Source organism: Perissodus microlepis, chromosome 7, assembly GCF_051167445.1.
Source record: "Perissodus microlepis isolate ML-2025 ecotype Zambia chromosome 7, ASM5116744v1, whole genome shotgun sequence".
In the NCBI taxonomy this organism is placed as follows: Eukaryota; Metazoa; Chordata; class Actinopteri; order Cichliformes; family Cichlidae; genus Perissodus; species Perissodus microlepis.
This window is the reverse complement of record NC_140467.1, coordinates 14,037,074-14,058,412: the sequence shown is the minus strand read 5'-3', so window position 1 is coordinate 14,058,412 and position 21,339 is coordinate 14,037,074. Positions and strand designations below refer to the sequence as shown.

The 21,339-nt window shown below is 41.2% G+C and overlaps 1 protein-coding gene across 2 annotated transcripts; it reads right to left on the bottom strand.

The window, feature by feature from the left end:
- Nucleotides 1-441: 441 nt before the first annotated feature.
- pkp3a (plakophilin 3a) lies at nt 442-18,271 on the bottom strand. Of its 2 annotated transcripts, XM_084933624.1 has the most exons (14): nt 18,158-18,271; nt 13,774-13,951; nt 8,818-8,909; nt 7,652-8,397; nt 6,614-6,728; nt 5,968-6,172; nt 4,999-5,200; nt 4,588-4,705; nt 3,964-4,125; nt 3,690-3,869; nt 2,875-3,031; nt 2,507-2,702; nt 2,308-2,395; nt 442-1,473 (listed from the first exon to the last, which is right to left on the bottom strand). In XM_084933624.1, exons 1-14 carry the CDS (start codon nt 18,158-18,160, stop codon nt 1,432-1,434), a joined length of 2,484 nt encoding a protein of 827 aa, XP_084789750.1. In that variant the 5' UTR covers nt 18,161-18,271; the 3' UTR covers nt 442-1,431. The 2 variants fall into 2 exon arrangements, with proteins under 2 accessions (XP_084789750.1, XP_084789749.1); XM_084933623.1 differs by lacking the exon at nt 18,158-18,271 and having other exon boundaries at nt 13,774-14,497.
- Between the last annotated feature and the right edge of the window lie 3,068 nt (nt 18,272-21,339).

Here is a 21,339-nt window from a genome sequence, read left to right as displayed (position 1 = left end):
TTCTTTTTTAATTTATAAGCACTCGATCTTCCTTTTATAGTTGGCAGTAAACAAATAGTTGGCAAAGACATAAAAACATACACATGACAGATCAGATATCAGTCCAGAGAATCCAGGGAATATGCTTTTTTTCCTAGTCAGGTGAAGGAATGGGATTCCCACACAATAGGATTGTTTAGCTGGAAGCTTTGCACGTACTGGAAATCAATCACAAGGTTTTCTTCCTTTGTAAACGTTGATGTTCTCTCTCCTCATGGAGGTCCTGCACTGAGGTAAGAGCCTAAATAAGGGTGCAGCAGGGAAGGTCTGGTATTGTTCCTGTCTGAGCAGGAACAAATATGCAAACAGGGTGTGGCTGGCATTTTACAGTGTTGGTGTCAGTCTGTTTCGGCAGCAAATGGTGCTGTGCACACACGCTAAAGAAACGCGAACAAAATGTCATTTCATTTCCAAATGTTTCTCTTTATTAGATGTTAAATATGCAGATGACACCTCTGCAAAAAGCATCAAACAAAGTGTCTTCTACTGCCCACACAGAAACACAAGGTTACCATTTATGCCACTGAGCAGCAACTGCTGCAGTTCAGGGATTTAATTTTTATACAATAGACTTTGCAAAATAGATTTACTGCACAGTGGATCCAGGTTTGAAAGACATTTACATCTACAATTTGCCACAGCTAATAGCTAAAATGACAAATACTTGGTTTTATCTGTCCTGCAGCAAGTAATCAAGCCACCCCAGCATTAAGCACACACCATTAATTACACCAGAAAAACAGTGATTACTATAACAACATTGCATAAGAATAGAAATATGTATAAACAAAATTCCACACTGAATGACACCCCCCCCCCCCCTTAAGCTAATTTATTTACATCCAAATTTCTATAAATCTATGGTTTACATTCAAATATAACAGACATCATCTATCTGAAAACTACGAGTACAAAGGACTGCTGTCTATAAAACAAACACATGTCATTTCTATGCAAAAGAAAAAGCAATATTTACAAAAACAAGGCTATCTTGCATCTGAACCGTAAACGAGAGAGACAAAACAGGGAGTTTTGTTAAAACCTAAGGCACAAGTGTCCATCAGATTGTCCATCAACTGCTTTAAAACCTCTGTGACAGAAAATAAATCCCTGATTATACATAAAACGCATACAGTGATCTAACAAAGAGAGTAAATGCTTAAGGTGCAAATATGTGTATTAGAATCCATAAATTCTTGCACTGCATTGATGCCACTGACATTTCCTTTGGATGGATCCTCTGTTACTTGTGTATTGATATCCATAACATAAATGATTGCAGGTGAAGACAGAGCAGATGTTACTGTGGTATAGATTTCTGCCACTGAGTGCTGGTAGACTTCAGGATTGTTTGCTGTTGTAGAATTGAATTTGTCCCAAGTTACCTCAGCTTTAGATCGATAGCGTTGATTGATACTGTTTTGTGAATCCTCTCTGTAGCACAAAGGTACAAACAAGATGTTATGATATTAAATATACTTCAAAACACAGAAAAACAACCTGCCGTGATCTTAAGATCATGTTTAATCTGTGCTCTTGTACTTACAGTATTATGCAAATTGTACAGTAATGCAATGGAGTGCATATCTGATTAATAAAATGAAAACTCTAATCAAAGCCAACATTAAATCATGTTTCCTGTTGTGTGAACAAGTTCATGAAGAAACAAGCTGTACGCCACACCTTTGGGTGGGACAAGCTGCGATCTGCAGAAGGCAGTAAAATTACCTTATCCTTCTCAAGCCCTGAACCTGCCTGACTGGATATGTTCGCGCGTGTGTGTGTGTGTGTGTGTGTGTGTGTGTGTGTGTGTGCGCGTGCATGTGTGTTTAAAGAGTAGCAGTGTGAGGTGTTAAACGTGTCATCTAACTGAGAGAGTTTTGCAGAGAAAGAACAGAGTTCGTCATAGAATTCCCGTCACTCTCACTCTTTCACACTCAGACATAATGTGCATGTACACACAAATGCACACAAGCTGATAAGAATGAGGGTGGGGCGGCGAGAAAAGAAACTGTTTTCAATGAATATTCACTTTTGTGTGGACCTAACTCCTTGTTCTTGCTCAAATCAGAGGTCAGGAAACTCTTTAAAAGGATTTTTTTTAAGTGTCAAATGCTTGGAAAAAAATAGTAAACTGAAAATGGAAAGATTGGTGTTTGTCTAAATATATGAGGAATAGAAGGAAATTAGATGCTCTATCTTTGATATATTATTGATTTTTTCTTGCATGTCATGATTAGAAGTGCAGAGCTCAAAGCCATCTCTTACCGATTGGTACTGTCTGTGCAGCTTCTTGTAATGATACATGTTGGACAGAACTGTGGCTGCTGCTGTGGATGCCTTATTGTTTTCAAGGCTAGAAAAATATTTCATCCAAGGTTATTAAATGATACAAATGACTTCACACACAAAATTTTGAATAGCAACATTAAAATTGAACATCAGGAGTCTGGAAAAATGTTCCAACCTGCTGCCTCGTGAGTCGTAGATGCCCATCAGTTTTGGCAGGCCCTCAAATTGGGCGATGTCTCTGGCTGCACTCATGCTGCCAGTCACCAGGTTATTGAAAACACCGCAGATGTTGACCACCGAGTCGCTGGAGGGAAACTTCTGATTTCCATCCATAGGCAGTTTATCCACCAGTGTGTTCACAGCCTTTTTGGCTAAATAAACCGATACAAATTAGCATCTTATAAAAAGAAATGTGAAAATCAATTTTGACAATCAACTAATTCTTAAAATTTTGCAAAGACAACGGTTTAGGGTTTTATATTCTGTGTCTTAGAGACATCAACATTTCTACAGAAGGGGAAGAGAAAAAAAAAAAAGACTGACCCATTTCGTCTTTATCGTCGGTATGGCGGGAAAGGTTTCGTAGGAAACCTGTGAGCGAACGCAGCTCTGCATCTTTGGCAGAACGAGGTACTATGTCTAGGATGGTTGGCAGCATGCGTTCTTTGTCCAAAGCCATATCGCTCAGCACCGCAGGCCACTACAAGTTAAAGAGACAGAGCAATTAATGTATGAGATGGACTAATTATAGCTAATTATCAAACAACCTTTGTAAACTTTGCATTGTTAGAGATCTTTTATACCTGTCCTGCATCTCTGTGTTGCTTGTGCTTTGATTTGTGATGATGTTATCACTGTGTTACTCAGCACTTTCTTGTAATATGTGTAATGTCCGTAACTGTGATGTCTTTTTTTCAGTTGTAGTTGTATTTCCCCGACAGCGGGCACAAGACAAAAAAATGTAACTACGGCTGACATTAGTCCCTTATCCGGAGAGTTTGGCCTTGTATGTACCAGCGACTCCTTTGGAAATATTTTTAATGGAATTAGTGGAAAAAGCAGTTTTGGCTTTCTCTGTGTTACAGTGCATCCAAGAAAACTTTTTATTTCATTTTGGTGAGTGAAATTCGACTGTTTTACTTTTCTTTTAGGTAATTGGCCCTTATTAAGATGAGATGTACTCCATTTGTCTTTGATCTCTGAACGTCTTTATTGCATTAAACACAACAAACTCTTTATTAATGCAACTTGCATTCCCACCACTCTGGGATGCTGGGTGATGCCACTGTAGCTGTTTACATCTTTTATATACAGTGTATGGTTACTACATTTGAATCCCTGATGAATTTGCTGCTCACCCTTTTGTCTCCAGCTGTGATGTTCTGCAGTGCTCCAGCAGCTGCTTCGCGGGTGTTACAGTTGATTTCGCATTTTTTCAGCAATTCATGGTACACCTTCAAAATATCAGGATGCCAGAGCCACTCCATACCATTTGGCACTTTGGCAACTTGATTTAAAATTTGAAACTGCTTCTTTTTCTGTCAGTCAAAGAAATACAGGAGAAGGCAGAATTAAGATGTGCAGGATGGTCTATGTGCACTTGCTAATGGAGCGATTCTCACACGTGCTTACAGTTTTGGTTTTTCGGCTCTGAGGTGTAAAGCAGCCGATGGATTCGCCCAGCCCATTGTCCTGATCTCTGTTTGGTTCAATGCGGGCTAAAACAGAAGATGGAAGTTCGCCGTAGAGCTGGTAGGAGAGGTTCCTCAAGATACACACCGAATTCTCCACCCCCTAGACCAGACATACACACATCCAGACAAATAAGTACTCAAAGGAAATTAGGCCTATGTATCATTTTGGACAAAAAAAACAAAAACAAAAAAACAAAAACAGACAAAAAAACAAAACAAAAAAACAACATATATAATATACTGCAACTCAAGTTGTCTTAGGGGAAACTAGACTGTAGGCGTTAAAAACAACAACAACAAAAACAAGCCTGTAAGAGGTCATTTATCAAACCAACTTGAGCACTATATATATTTTAGAAAAGAGATAAAGAGAAGGGTTTCACCGGGAGGACCAGGGTTTGAATCCCACATGAACGCCAACGTCAACACTGACTTACTTTTAGTGCTATTGAAGCATGTGGCAGTGCCTCGCCTCCTCTGGTAGGAGGGGCTTATTTAAAAAATTTGTATTTTATTTTTTGCCTTCTCTGGATTTCTCCTTATTTTTTAGCTATTCTCCCACCTTGTCATCGGCTCTGTTTGTTTTGAGGCAGGCCTTGATGTAGTTCACCAAAGACTCCACAAGTCCATTTGTTTCTCTCATCGACCGGCGGGTCTTTTCGTTCACGGAGCTCAAATTCCTAAGAACACAGAAAATAAGCAAGTGATTTCAGAGAACTTCTTCAGGTCAGATTGAGTGTTGTGCACATATAGATTACAGGACTCCTGGCACCAATGCATTAACAGAATAGAGTCAAAGGTAACTGGAGGCGTGGTGTAATGCCGGCTCTTGCAAACATCAGCAAAAAAGCGCTGGGTGTGAAAAAACAAGCTTGCCAAATGCAAATGCAGTCATGGGAAAGGAAAAGCATACGCATACATTTTAATCAATCATGTAGCAGCTGCAGACGCAAGACACATAAATGAGGTGCACCTGAGGCATCCCGTGGCGTTGCAGAAGATTTCTGTCTCGGAAGGGGACTCAGGAGGGATTTCTGTGTCTGAATCGGTATGCGCAGTCCGACCCATCTCGTTTTTCGAGAGGGGGATGAGGATCTTTTGAGTAAGTGTAGGAAGTGTCGCTTTGGCTAGTTTCTCCTTAAGGTTTTCTTTGGATGAAAGGTTCCACAAGATACCTGCACGAATACGGACAAATAAAAACTGGCATTTAGGCATACTATTGCTTCTTTTTTTTGTCATCAGCTTTTCTCAAATATGATTTCAGGATGTTTTTATTGATTGAGTTCAAGAAGTATGGCAACAGTTAACCAAAAAATTGGGGGAAAACTATGTTTTTTCAGGCCAGCAGTGAGTTAAATGAACATTAACCAATTTAAAATGATTTCACAGTAATTATTTAACCTACCATAGCTTAGCAGAAATATCCCCCCCAAAAAACACATGCCATTAAAATAAAATATCCATTTGAGGATTACATTGTGCTCCATGAATCAAAAACCTGTCATCTGCTGTCACACTTGGAAGCCCACTGATATTAATAAGTACAGGTAAAAGTTATTCCCTATGCCAAGGCGTTTCACTTAGCACTCTGTGTTGTGGCTTAAAGGAAAAAAGTGACAAGGTCTTGTCTCATCAAAGGGGGCGGCTGACATACTGCTGCTTCACAGGCCCACACAGCTCCCATCCTCACCTACACAATCTATAGACATGACAGCAGTTCCCCATCTAACTCTCTGTGTATTCAGACATGCCCCATGCCTTGCAAATCTCCACGGTGTGCTCTCGTTTGTTTGAACAATATCAATTTCAAAGACTGCTCTTTTTGACAATCTGATCACTTTAAATCCACACACTGACTTGAACCAATCTGTAGCCACTTCCTCTTGTGGGAAAGCTCCAAAACAATATTCTAGGTGCTTCTCTGGTGCATGCGTTGCAATACCTGTGATGTTTTTGCGGAGCTCATCATCGTTCTCCTCAAGCGCCTTGACGAGCTCTTGGATGCCATCCTTTTCGATCAGGGCCGTCTTGTTTTCCATGTTCTCGTAGATGATGTTGCGTGTGGCACCAGTGGCGTAGCGCCGTACTTCTGGGTCTTGGCTGTTGAACAGCTGCACCAAATCACCAATGCCACCCAGTTGACGCACCTAAAGAGGGAAGGAAAAAACAGTCGGGCATTTTCAGGTATTTATACAATCTCTAGGACTGTAGGACTGGGACAGGGACCTAAATGAAATTATAAAAACTGAGAGTTGCTTCAATGTGAAACAATGTGAAAGGGTCATTTAATTCTTGAAAAAGTCAGAAAATTCCCTTTAAAAATTCTTTTTGGAGAAGTTAAATCTGCCGACAAGAGATTGTTGTACTATCTCAAGTTAAGAAATGGAGAAGAAGAAGAAAAAGTAGAAGAAGAACTAGGACACACCAGAACCAAAGCCCCAGCTTATATAAAGTCACCAGAAGAGGAGAAACATCTATCAGTGGATGCTGGCACTTGAAGGAAAACAACTTTCATGAATGAGTTTCTTAATAGCACAGAGGAAAGAACTGAAGGAATTGTAACCATGAGTTTAATCAGTGCAAAGTACCAGGATTTTAGAGTCTTTGTCATTGTAACACTGATGCTGGATGTATGCGGCACCCAGGGCCTGCAGGCTGGGATCTTCCTCTGTCAGGTACTGCACTGCTGTTTGCATGTCCAACCTGACAAAGAAGCAAATAAACAAATTCAACACAGGAACTCAAAAAAACACTTTATTACATAACTTCCCTGCTGTTATGTTTGGTAGCACACAAAGAGACAGCTATTCGCAGGCGGTTTGTTACTTGTGTGCAAAATTGTGTTGTTGAACTTCTTCCAAATCGCACAGTGTGCTGCAAATCAGCTCGCCCTAACCACACGCTGTGGGATGTGTGAAATGTGAAGCTTGACACTGAGCTGCCACACCCGAAACCAGTCCTGCCACTATGGAGCCACCTCCCAATCCACAGCTCTTAGGAAACTCACTTTTCACATTGCACACTCCCCTTGTGAACTTAGTGACACATGAAATTTACGGCACATTGGTTCATCACCTTCACTAAGAACGTTAGTGACAAATACAACAAACTGAGTCATGAGGATGACTAGAGAGAGGAGTGGAGAACCACCTCTGTTAAAGGACTGCTTCCAAATTGATCAATACGCCTCTGAGCTCATCAATTCCTTTCATCAGCACTTAAATGTTTTTTTTTCTAAAAGTTGTGTGACATCACACTCATGCCAGTTTTCTTCATGCTAGCGTTGCTTTCTTTGCTTTCTGTTTTCTCTTTGACACAGAAAAAAACGATGGGCTGAAGCTGAAGACCTGTATACAGTACACACTAAACTACACTGAATTCTTAGAAAGACCAATCACTGTTCTGTTTTTCTAGGATTCTAGAATTCCTCTTACCCAACATCGTTGGTTGTTGAGGTTGATGATGTTGATGACTGATAAAACCTGACCTATCAAATGTAAATATGGGCATTTTTCCAGACACTGACCTGCACCACATCATACAGTTATCACAAACTTCAGTACAGTACAGGAAAATCAGTGCTACCAATGAAAACACTGATCCTATGAATGTGAAAAGCTTCTCACCCGCTCAGGTTGCCCATGCTGGCTCCCAACTCCATCTGCACGTCGTAGATGTCCATGCCCCTGCCCACACTCTGCATGCTCTTCACCGACATGGCACGGGACATGGTGCCTTGACGCTGCATCCTTAGGTTCCCCTGGGAGCCAGACATCGTGGACATCATGAACCCTCCATCCACAGTGTCTCCACCTCCCCCGTAGATGCTCCCACCTGATGTCTGCTGCATGGTTCCAGACATGGAGCCCATGCTCATCCGGTTACGGTTTGTAATCCTGCTGATGGTGCGGTGGGCCGGGCCTTTGAAGGACTGCTGTTGGACAATCTCTGTCCCACCTGCTGGCACCCCTCCGCCACGGGAAAGAGTGCCGCTTAGAGATCGGCGCATGGTTGACTGAAAGCCCGAGCTGCCTCCTCCTTGCATCATCTGGCTGGTGTAGCCATTGACCGCGCTCTGAGCATACGAGCGACCATAGGTGGCGTCACGTTCGGAGACTAAACTGCCAGCATCGCTGTTGTCGACACCCCAGCCCCTCATTTGCATTGGTATTGGCTGCATTGAATGCGTAGAGATTTCTGGGTCCATTCGTTTCATGGTCCCCATGCGCATATCTTCTTGATAAAAACCCCCACCACCCCCACCAGCAGCATAACCTGGACCTCCACTCCTCATACTCATCCTCTGAAACCCAGCCATGTCTGGGGCGGCAGAATGGCTGCTGAAGCCTGACCTTTGAGACAGTTGCGGACCCTGAGGGTGGAGAGAGGAGTTACTGTTACAAACAGATGTGTAAAGAGAGTTACTCAATATATTTCACTGAACTGTAAGTTTGGATGAATCAAAAATATTTCTAAATCTATTCAGGGGACTGTTATAGAAACAAAGGCGAGGACACTGACGTGCATTAATCAGCCAGCGTCTTTCGAATTTAATCACTAAGATTGAGGAATCTAGTGAGTGGACAAGAAAACTCAGAGCTGATCTAATCACAGCCTACTGTGAAATACCACACACGCTGTGTCCTACGTGACATGTCAGCAAAGCCATCAGCTTTTTTAAGATGGGAGCTTCCAGCTAATATAACGTCTGGTGTTAGATTAAAGACTCAGTTTAATCATTTGTGTGTGTGTGTGAATATTGGGCTGAAAAAGTGAGAAACACTCCACTCACGATTGTTCTGGAACCAGAGTACATGAAGGATGATTTAGAGCTGAAACTTGGGTTATGGGTGTTATATTTCACTGACGATGAACCACCGTAATCTGAAAAGAAGCAAAAAAAAAATGTAATCCACCATTTGTCAGTGAATAACACATAATTACAACATATTAAAATATATTTATACACATTACAACTGCTGTATATAATTATGGTGTTTTGGAGCACTCTTTATACAACACGTCTCATTCACACAACCACTTGTTTCTAAAAGCTTTTTCTATTCCACCAACGTCCTCTACCCCCTGAGCTACAGTCACAAAAATGTTTTATAGAACCTTTATAATAATAAATAATAATCATTCTGTTTTATACAGAAACGTAAGCGATTTCTTCGTGACTAACGTCTCTGTTAAACTGCTGTTCCACTAAGTCGGGTAAGGAATCAGTGATTTGAGTGATTTATGACTTAACAGCTCATCTTTAGCCTAATCCTACTGCTACTAGTGTCAAAGAAAATACCTTCTAAACAGGTCTGGACAAAAATGGAACAATGACAGCAGGAAATGATTGGACTACAAAAATAGTTGAAAAAGTTCCCTTTTTTTCTTAAGAAACACTCCCATTTTTCAAAAAAGGGAAGTTTATTTATACAGTACTTTCATTCTGAAAGTTGAATCAACTGCTGACTGTATTCTTGCAACTTCTAAGAGGCCAAGTGTGATTAAAAAAGACGGCAAATGTGACTTTTATAACAAAAGCTACAAAACATTTTTGTTTTTCAAATTTGATTTAACCTGTAATGGTGTCATTGCAAAAAAAAAACAAACCAAAAAACAACAACAACAAAACAGCATTGCAGAGAAGTTCAAAGAAGATATTGCATGTCATAAAAAAGGCACTTTTAGGGTGGGATCAATCACAGACGAAAATCCCACATTAAGGTGTGCCTCTTTAATTTACAACAATGTTTTACATGAAAGACATTTCTGTCTAAATAGCCGGTGTCGTGTTGCGCCGAAGCCCAAAGGTTTGATTTCACACGGTGTGTTGCAGCAGGACCTGACCAGTCAGCAGGGCCGATGTCTCCGGTTACCTGTCCTACATACAAAGACATTTGCAGGTTTCTGTCAGCAAACACAGAGTATGCGAATGTTTTTTTGCTCTCCGTCCAGACTCAAACGGCAAGTGGTGACTCTGATAGCAGCCATGGAGCAAGCTATTTACAGTGTAAGCAGGCTTGAGCAACAGTTTGTCGACCCACATATCTGAGCTGAGAGGGGAATATGTCAGTGACAAAACTATGTTAATTATAAAGTAGCATCTATGGGTGTAATTATGTTTATGTGATTTAGAATCCCTTCCCAAGAAATTAATTCTGCAGCCTGTCATTTACAGAAACACAAAATAGAGCCATGACTTATTGGAGAATCATTAGTTTTGCAAGGATTTGGTCATAAATGTTGACCTTCTGGTGGCTGTAGGGAAAATGTAATTTAAGGGATATTTATGTGTTTATTACACTTGATTGGGATCAAAATTTCAAAACTGAGGTAGTGGCAGAGGGACATTTATTAATATTATGTAACAGTCTATGAACTTGTTTACAGGCTGGACTACTAACATGTCATAAAACAGTAACTAGCTGCCAGTTTTCAAACTGTGATGTCTTCAACTCACCTTTTGAATGATCTAAAATGAGGTTCAAGCTAATGATTTGTATTAAACCCACTCATTATGACCCAGAGTAGTTTTAACGCCTCTCCCATAACACTATTTATTTCCGCCTGGCTGCACTTCATACAATGAGGTGGTAAACGTGCAGAGATCGTTCATGTAAGCAGAAGTACAAATACAAATAAAAGTACAGACGGAAATGTTGTGCTATAAAGGCAAAGGGGAGCTCTTTAGAAGGGATTTCTACCAACTCTTTTTGCCTGCTAAATGAATCTCATTTTAATGTTAATATCATAATAAAATAATATTAACACACGGTACTACAAATTTTATTACAACTTAAATTCTAATGAATGGACTCATCTTGAACATCTGTTATGCAGAGAACAAGAGAACTAAAAGAAAATTAGTACAATACATAAGATATAAATTATAAGTTTGTTTTTTGCCTCTTTAATCTCTTTGAGTGTCAGAAGCACAGGTGATGGACACACCAATAGGACTGCCTTTTATGTGCTATTGTTAGCTCTATTTAGGTTCATTTTTGTTTGGTTTGATGTTTAAAGGCGTGTGGTGACATGAAACTATAACTCCCCTAAAATGTCTTAAACTGAAAAAAAAAACAATCTCATTTAGCAAAATGTTAGGAGTAGAAAGTAGAGATGTTTGTGTTTAAATTAAGGCAGTAAAAGTAAAATGTTGTCAGAGAAATACAGACTCAAGTCACGTACCTGAAAAGTCTACTTAAGTACAGTAAAGATGTATTTTCATTACTTCCCACATCAAAGACAAATGATGTGAAATGCAGGTGGGTGCGGCTGCACTGTTCACAGTCAGAGATGTCTCATCTATATAAGGTATATCCGTTCTTTATGACATCATACTGATCCAAGAGCAAAAAAACTGTACAAAACCTGAGCTTCTGGCTTGTAGACATTACTTTTTCTCATGCTTACCAAAAAGCTTAATGCTGACAAACTGCACCTGAAAACACTGAGTAATAAGAACAGCTTCTTTTTCACAGAGGAGGAAACAAAATCAGGTTTGTGTGTTTTTGTTGCCATGCATTGTATCTTAGTGTACTTTACATGCATGTTTCTGCTGAACCTGAGCGGTTTTACACCTACCATATATGTAGAGTAAGGTGGGCTGGACCGCCCTTTATGCTACTTTATTGCATACCACAGGTATAAAAACCAGACTGACACATTCTCGGGCCTGACCCCTGTTCTACCTTGACTACGCCCAACACACCTGAGAGCAACAGCCGTTACAACACACCCCCTGAGAAGTCCTTCAGCGAAGAAACTTTTTTTCCCTTCCTCTGCTGCCACTCAAAAAAATGTACTTTGATCATCAAGCCAGGACTCCTTGTAAATATTTCCTTTTTCACCCTCGCTTTCTGCTGAGACTTGTCCACATACAGCTTGAACACTGTTCACTCACTGTCATAAATGCATAGCTGCAGCAGTTTTTAGAATTGGGACGAAGTAGAAAAAACATTCCTTGCAGAATCCATGAACCAGAAACCATGTGCAAACACTTACGCATTCATAATGAACTTTTCTAAAACCGCAAACCACTGAAACAGCAGCATTCCCTGTTGTGTGGTAAGGAATGTGCCTCTTGTAGATGCTTTCAGAAGATGATTAATATGGAGTCACAGTTAATGACAATAAGTTTTTCTCCAAGCTAAACCCAGGGCAAAGAATGGCACACAGAAACGCAGGCAGTGACATATTTATCCGACATGTATGTTTCTGCAGCTGAACACAGCATGAACGTCATGTTCTCTCCGCTGAAGCAGGCAAGTAAAGGCTCAGGTAAACAACGACCCAAGCTGTCAAGCTCCTCTGCCGTCTCCTCGCAGTTTGGTCGCACACAGAAAATTATGGAGTGCAAAGGTATGCACGGGATGATATACTTTATGGTCACTTTGGGCGAGATTTGCTTTGGCCTCAAATGCCACTGGCATGTAGCTTCATGCATCAGTCACGTGTGCAGTCATGAGGTTTAAGAGCAGACACAGGCCATGACAAGACTGTGAGCATGAGTAGCTCAGCTCTTTCACTGAAGTCTTATCATGAAATTTGATGTAACTACTGATCATACTAATTCCCAGCGCTTCAGTATTGCCTTTCATTCCCCTTGTGGGAGTGTTGTCACTGCTTACATAACAGTCCCACCTTGACTTTGACTGCGTGTCAACATGCCTCCGACGGACCAGTTATGATAATGTAACAACTGTGAACGGGCTGCACGAGCCCCTCTGGTATCTCTTGAACCCACCTACCTTTAAGCCAAGCACTACCTGAAACCTAATCCCACGGGTGGGGAGAGGGGGGAGAGGTTTTCACCTTAGTCTGCTATCAGCGAAGTTCATGAAAGGAGCACTTGTTCGGGCTTGTTACACATTAACCGTTTCTCCTCTGCAGAGACATGACATTGAGTAAAATGGCTGCTGCTGCTGGAGCTCATCTCAGAACAAAACACAAATTCCTCCAAGAGCTGACGAGAAAAATGAGTCCACAGGAATTCAGACAAGCATGCAGAACACCCCCCCAGGCCCCTGGCCATATCAGTTGAGTGTCACTCTTGCATTTGAAACTATTGGCTCGGAGTCAGACTCAGAGGTCTGAAAAGAGTTTAGGAAAAAAGCGAATTAAAAGAAAAAGATTAATTTTATCATTAGGTTTCTATTTATTAGACAAATAAACAAGTGGTGAAGCAACAGGGAAGTAGTTTCTCTTTCAAGCTGTATTGATGGGATTAATCATCTGGGTAATTTTCACAGTAAAAAGTGTAAAAGAAAATGAATGCAGCCTCTTAAATGTCAGCATTTTAAGCTTCCTATGGGTGTTGGACTCTTTAGATGAATCCTTTTATAGCTCAGCGTGAGCTCTACGAATATGTCTTGTTTCAAAACTCAAACCAAGCCTTTCTTGGCTGGAGTTTGATATGTCTGGACATATAAAGATCATGCTTTTATTACCTGGCATGTTTACTACCTGAGTCAGTGTGACAGATCATAATGTCGTCAAATAAGACCAAAGGAAACATGGTCACAGGACTGAGTGGTCTGATTAACAACTCATCTGTATCACTCAGCACTGCTGAGCACCTGTGCCCGCAGCGCCAGGCTGGAAACTTGGATTGTCACACTTAATTCCGCCACTTGTCCGCACAGAACACAGACCACCTCACACAGCAGCTCTCAATCGGAAATGCAGAGCAGTTAGAGTGTAGGTGTAACTCCATGTGAAAGTGACTTAAAAACTCGTTGATGTTTACCTGACATGGCGTAGTGTGAGGTGGATCCATTCTGACGCGGAAGTGTGGACTTTTCCGCCAGTCTCATCTGGATCTGCTGCTGGACGCGTCGCGCTTTCGCAGAGTCGTCAGACACGGAGCCCCCATTCCCGACTTTGATCTCAGACGGGAGGGCGTAAGTTGAGACTGAAGTGTTGGGCTGTAAAGCAGTCAAAAACACGTGCTCTGAGCCGACTGTACTCATGGTGAAAAGTTAAAAGAAAGCAAAAATAGGTCACACACACTGCCGCGGACAGGGTGCCTGCGCTCTGCGTCGTGGCAGCTCAAACTGTCTGTGGTCAGACGCACCGAAAGAGCCGAGCTCTGCAGCCGGAGGTGGAGCCTCAGAGACGAGTCACACTTACTACCTGATTCACAGGTGAGCGGCTCCCCCTTTAGATAAGAGTCCGATAAGATGGAGAAGAATCCAAATTCTCGCTGACTCAGGCAGCCATTTGAAGGTTTTTCAAAACAGTCATGCGAAGTTGATTGCATTTTTTCCCTACTTCACTGGAAAATACCAGAAACCGGGACAAATATGGAAACAACTCTTTAAAACGGTTGTGGAAACGTCAGCTTCTGTTTTTGTTTCGTTGTTAAGTTGTTGATTTTTTTTTGGTTTTGTTTTTAAATTGACTCAATTTTTTGTAGTAACGATTTTTTAAATAGAGTAAATAAATTAAGAAGATTTATCCAAATACTATAAAGCTGAATATTGTATTCGAGTATTTCTATTTTAAGTGGTAAGATGACTTTCAAATTGACACTTTTTAGCGTCAAGAGTTCACACACAAAATATAGCGAGCGATGCATGTAACAGTAATCGAGCAGAATTTTTAAGCCAACTTTCATTTTTCAAATTTTGGTAGAAAAATGTGAAATAGCTGCAGTGATGTATTGAAATATCTGCAAAATGAAATGCAAATACAGTATATAAAGGCAAAAACAGTCTGTGGAGTTCTGGCGAGCTTGAAAGTCCAGATTTGGTGTGACCACCTTTATTCTTTTTAACACAGTCTGAACACAGTCTGAACTCGCTTTCTAAAGTAGTCTTTAGAAATAGTTCTCAAGGCTTCTTGAAGGACATTTAAAGCTCTTCTTTGGATGTTTGCTGCCTTTTCTTCTGTTCTCTGTGAAGATGATGCCACACAGCTTCAGTAGTGTTGAGGTCCAGGCTCTGGACTCCATGACTGACAGTGTTCTACTGTGTGTTTTTCTATCCAGGTTTATTTTTACTGTACTGGCAGTATGTTTGCAAATAAGACACTCGCCAGATGGTAAAGCATGGTGGATCCAAGTCTATCTGTATTCATAATTCTATCAATTTTGACATACCACCCAAGACCTTTGGCTAAATTGCAGCCCCAAACCATAACAGAGCCTCCACTGTTTACAGATGACTGTAGACACTCACTGCTGTCCCTGTCTCCTGACTGGTTTCATACAAATAGGTGATTATTTGACCCCCTCCCCCCCATCTGAACAGTAGATGGCTCAGCTGAGGGGTCAGTTCTCTTGCATCTCTACCTTCGTCAGATCTTTGCTGGATATTTTCCTGTTTCTTAAGAACATATTGTATCTGCATTATGTTTTAGGCCTTCCATTTTTTCTTTTGTCCTCCACTGGTCGAGTTTCTTCCAAGCCATGAAGTTTTTGGCTAATGGGTCATCTTGCTAGTGTAAAAATAGGATTTTATGCCTGATAACTGTGTTATCTTTGGCATTTTTCTTCATCCAGCTAAAGAAACTGGGACAAATTAGGGGGTTTGTAAGGATGCTTGTAGCAAAGTGTCTGACAATACAATTTAAATTAGGTTCTTTGCTAAGTTGTCTGTTATGTGCTCATCCCTTGAGTTAGGTGCATTTTTTAAATGTTTCATAGGTCAGTGTTAAGTGGCTCAGCAAATTATAAATCATGGTCAGGTACTGGGACTGACTGAAAATTGTTGAAAATGTTAAAAAAAAAAATGTAATCAAATCAAATTTAATCAAATAAAAAAATATTATGTGGATTCTGCTGCCAAAAGCTTTACATAGAGGGAGATGTGATATATTAAGAGCATTGTTTTATGTCAGTGAGGGCAAACAAATTGCAACAACCTAAATGTGGGAAAAAAATTGTTTGTGTTGGAAATGTTACTAATAGCTTGAGGCATTTGGCATGTAGATCCACTGTTCTCAACTACCTCACTAAATAAATACCGTGAGCATAAAAGTTCTTTTTTCCCCTGCCGTGATAGTCTCCTGTCATGTATTCTTTTTTTTTATCCCAATAACTTTTAAAAATTTTGTTATTTCAACTACCTTATACCTATATTTTGTCTAGCGTTTGGCTTTCAGTGTGAGGCATGCATCATTTTGCTACAGGTTTGTGAGGCTCACACTGTAGTTGTGATAACCATCCACAAAAATCCAATCTGTGACTTTGTGGTGACTCACAATGTTCCACCTTGAGCATATAGCAAAGGCAGAAAAACACGGTGATCTGTTAACGAGACTCGTGATGAGAGTCACTGGATTTTAGAAAAATATCTGCTGACTTTTGAAAACTAGTGCCAGTATAAATATAAGCCTCAGTGTAAGACTAGGTTTAGGTCAGGGGTATTTAACACACAATAAAATACATGGATCAGATAAATATGAATAAATAACAGTGACATTTTTCAACTTTTTTTTAACAAATATTCCTTCAAAATGAATTATTTATAATTGAACTAACATGTTAGTTACATTAGCCGTATACAAGAACTGACACTCACTGATGTTCATTTGAGAGACAAATAATTTATTATTTTGCATTCGAAAGCTGACACTTGTAATGACCCAGCTTTGTCCAGGCCTGTTGAGTGTGTGTGTTCCCTTTGTGTTCCTTTAGCTGCCTGGTAGGTGGAGCTAACCAGTGCAATCTGAATCCCGGCCAGCCCCTTCTGCCATATTTATGCACCAACTTTCTCAGTCTGTGCTCTCTCTACTTTTCTGATTGGCTTGTAAGTTTAGATTTTTAAAACCATGCATCACTTTCCCGTAATCAGCTAAGCACACGAAACTGCAGACACGCTATAAACACCGACCGATTTTTTTGTTACATTTGAAAGCGTTCACACATTAAACCTCTTCAGTCAGTTCTATTTAGTGAATTCGAAAATGATTGGTGGGTCAGCCAGCACCAGACGTCCTGTGGGTTGTAAATTGAGTATTGCTGATCTGGAATGCTTCAGTATAATGACCCTTGAGGAATACTGCTATTTAACATTTAAACCATTAAAATAAAGTTATTCTTAAACATGATGTCAGAAGATAATGTGACAGTGTGTATGTCAGATGGTGGGACAGAAAAATGTCCGTGCAGCAAACACGTCTTTCACCTGTTTCTTTTTCTTGTGTTTTTGTCAATTATTATGCAGATTTGTCAACATATCCTTATATATTCTAAATAATCCTATTTGTATGCTTGTAATAATTATAGTATTACTTCGTTGTATTTTTTTAAATACACTGGGTAGATTTACGTAGAGCTTTGTTCTCTGTGATTTCACAAATTGGCACGATATTAAGCTGAGTCTCGCAAATGACGTCATGTATGAATGCAGGACTGTTACAAGGTGTGGCACAGTCACACTCTGTTATTAAGCTGAGCCACACCCCAGTTTTATCTAGTTTGCTTTATTCCAGCTCTTAGCAACTATGAGTCACTGTATCCAAAACAGAAGTGATATAGAGCGTGATAGTAAGACGCGTTATCTGCATGTCGGCACCATCTACCTAGCTAAATGTGATAAGATTAGGGGAAAAGAAAAACACAGGATAAACACAGTAATGGTTTCTATCTGACTGGATCAAACTGTACAAAGACATTACAACTCTTATTGCTTTGTCTGCTTCCTCCTATTGTGTGAATGCATTTGGACATATAAGAAAAAGAGAAATATTACACTTCATCCATCTAAAGCTTATTTTTTCACTCATTTTCCCGTGATTATGCGATTTCATCTAGCTAATAATGTTAAAGATTTCATTTATCCAAAAGCAAATCAATCTCAGTGCGTTTACACTGAAACACATGCAGCAGGTGATCTATGGAAACATGACCTCCTTCCTCAGATTAGTAACTGAAAAATCACCTTTTACATATTTCCTCACACACTCTGCAAACCCGTTCTCTCTGACTTCCCCTCTATAGTCAAAGCACATTTATAAGCAGAAACGGTTGGCCGCTTCACATGTAGGAGATAAATGAAGCTCCGAGTGATGCTGCAAATCTTTCAGTTCCACAGCTAATGAAATTCAAAAGAATATTACTTCATGGTCCAAACAGCAGGAAACATAATGCACTGAGTATAAAAGTCTGTTCATAAGTTCTGACTTACCATTACCACTGAAGTGGAGTTGAGTGTGGAGGTTCTCTCTCTGCAAACGTTTACCTGTTCTGACCTGATCTGGGGGCAATTAGAAAGTATAAGTTATATCTACTGTCACCGCCCAGAAAATTCTAATTCCAAATGCAGAGGTACAGAAAACAAAGAGGTGAGTCAAATGGGAGTAAGACATTGTGGGGCGTGAAAAAAATAGACAGTTGTCAGTGATTCCGAGGAAGAGACTTTTTTTTTAAACTGAACTTTTGCCTCTGCTTCTGAGGCTCCCTGAGAACACAGAGCAGGTTTTGTAATGTAAATTGCTTTTAAATATCTCTGTTTATGTTGCTTTACGGCTCGATGTTAGTGGAATTTTTTTAGAATTTATTTTAGGATGTTGCAACAATTCATTGATGAGTCAGTCAGTAATTAAAGCATTGGAGCAACTGTTACACTGAATTCTCAGCACAGACCAGAGGTGCTGAGTGACAGAAGTCTACATAGAGGGTACTGACTCAGGGCAGTGCATGTCTGCATGTGTGCGTCAGAGAAGCTGATGGTAAGAGCAAGAAGACACCCTTGCTCTGCGTGCTGCCTCATGTATTAGAAACCATCTGTTTGTTTGTGGTAATCCCTGAAACCTATGACTAGAAGAATGAAGACACCCAGACATTAGGAAAGCATAGAAAGAAAAAAAAAAAAATAGAAACCAGACATTCAGACATGAAGATGCACATATCGGTTGTCATGGCTGCATCATTTCTGCTGTGGTCGTCTCTTTTGTTGGTATTTTTCAGGTCGGAGCAAACTACAGGTCAAATTTTATTTCATTTGTGAATTTTATTTGTAAAGATTGTAAACTCAAGAAAAGTCAGTTTATTGATTGACCAAGAAAATAATCTATTATTGTTAATTTGAGTTGAACCCAGGACTGTATAAGCGTTGGCTGAATAGCAGTGGTGTTCACCTTGGGGTGTCGGTCAGAACACACAGGACGCACAGATAAAGGTTATACCGTCTTTACTGTGATTCCTCAGCTTAACAGCAAAGTACAGCAACACAGTAATGCAACCGCAGGCTTACAGAGTGGTGAGGGTTGTGGGTGTGTGGTCTGTGAACAGAACATATACAGAATACTGAATGTAATAAACATCTAAGTCATGAATTATGTTGCATTAGCGTTCTTCGAATCTAACCAGAACTACAAATGGGAATTCCTATATGAACATCTACATGCACGAGTTTCATACACTACTCCCAAACCCTTACAGTACATGACATTGATTGCCAATACACCCAACAACAATATATCACAAACACCAAATCGTTTAGCTTACAGCTAGCAGGTATGTAGCATAACAGGTAGCATTAGTAGCATGAACTAGCCACATAGCGAACAGGTCGATACACATTGCACTTCTACATCTACTAAATGTCTAATTGGCATAAAAGACTAAAACTGTCCTTTCCAGGCATGGCTCAACGTCTACTCACAGTTCTTTAGCGACGCACACAACTCACACCGTGTGTAGACATCCCCTGCTGAGTCAGTCTGCCAGGTGGCTCTTGCTATGTGTTAGCTCCAACTCTGATCACTGGAACATGTGCTCAATAGTGCAACTGTGCTCTCTCGCCACAAGGGGGCTCCCCCACACAGCTGACAGCCTTTCCAACATAGCCGCCCCCCAATTTGCGGTGCAAATTGGCCCCATGGAAAGGCTGTTTATACAGACGAGGGCTCCCCCACCTGGTCATCCTCATCCTTGATCGCCGGAAGCACAATCAGACGTACTATAGGCCGGGTGTATGTTTTGTCACGTATCTTCACCTCTGCTGTTCGGGTGTGGCCATCAGAACCAGTAAGAATCTTTGTCACTCTCCCAATCTGCCATGATGCTCTGGGTAGCTGTGGATCCACCAGCAGAACAACCGCTCCCTCTGTTATGTCCTCCATGGGTCCCTGCCACTTCATGCGAGTTTGAAGATTAGGCAAATAGTGTCTGATGAAAGATGACCAGAATCTGTCCACCAGGATTTGCGAATGTCTCCATCTTCACCTCCCTAGCGCTTCTTCTTCGGGATACACTACCTGAGGTAGGGAGCTGTCAGGCCGCCCCATGAGCAAGTAGTTAGGGGTCACTGGATCGATGTCAGCCACATCCACAGAAACATAACCTAGGGGTTTGGCATTCAGGATACCCTCGATTTCTGTAAGAACGGTCCTGAGTACTTCCTCACTCACTGTTTGAGAGCCAACAGAGGTGTATAAGGCGTTTTTGATAGAGCGGATTTCTCTTTCCCAAGTGCCTCCAAAGTGGGGTGCTGCAGGTGGGTTGAAGCGGAAACGAACCTGCTGCTTAGCCAGTTTCTGCTGGAGGTCTGGACTCATGATGGAGAACGCCTGCTGGAGCTCCTTTTCCCCTCCTTTGAAGTTTGTCCCCTGATCCGAGTAAACTTTTGCCGGTTTCCCTCTTCTCGCAATGAACCTTCGGAAGGCCATCAAAAAGGAGTCAGTGTCGATGGATGTCAGGAGGTCTATATGGACGGCCCGAGTAGTGAGGCACTTAAACAAAATGCCCCATCGCTTCTCCCTGCGTCTGCCTATCTTGATCCAGAAAGGACCAAAGCAGTCCATGCCAGTCGAATAGAAGGCAGGTGTGAACAGCCTGAGGCGGGCAGGCGGCAGGTCAGCCATTTGCTGAGAAGCTGGGTTTGCCCTCCACCTACGGCAATCCATGCAACTATGTTGGTGCCGCTTAACGGCCTCTCTACCTCGCAGGATCCATACAGTCCGCCGAAGCTCAGCGAATACTCTCTCTGGGCCAGGATGACCGAGACGTGCATCCACATCTTGAATAAGTAGTCTGGTATACACATGGGTGCATTTTGAATCTCCTTAGCTGTGGCTTCTACTAATTCTGCCCATGTGTTGAACCGCTGGGCCTCTGGGGTTTGATTACCCGGGGTCGTGTTAGCCATATGACATATGGCAGAGCGTTTTAGCTCGGTGCCATCCTCTGGGTCTGATGTACCCAACGATGGGCAGGAGGGCCACTGGTCAGGAGGTAGGAGGAGGAAATCTGGTCCTTGAGTCCACCTATTTGGGCTGGCCAGTTCAGTGAGACTTTTGCCCCTTGTGATGTCATCAGCTGGGTTTCTTGTAGAATCCACATATCGCCAGTCTTCGGGGTTAGTAA

What these genes read in the sequence shown, in the direction of transcription:
- pkp3a (XM_084933623.1), bottom strand. Translation starts at nt 13,996, where the DNA reads ATGAGTACAGTCGGCTCAGAGCACGTGTTTTTGACTGCTTTACAGCCC. An exon ending in ACAAAGACTCTAAAATCCTG is followed by an intron (nt 6,173 to 6,613) that starts GTACTTTGCACT and finishes TTCCCTCTTTAG; the next exon opens with GTGCGTCAACTGGGTGGCAT. An exon ending in AACGCCACGGGATGCCTCAG is followed by an intron (nt 4,706 to 4,998) that starts GTGCACCTCATT and finishes CTGTGTTCTTAG; the next exon opens with GAATTTGAGCTCCGTGAACG.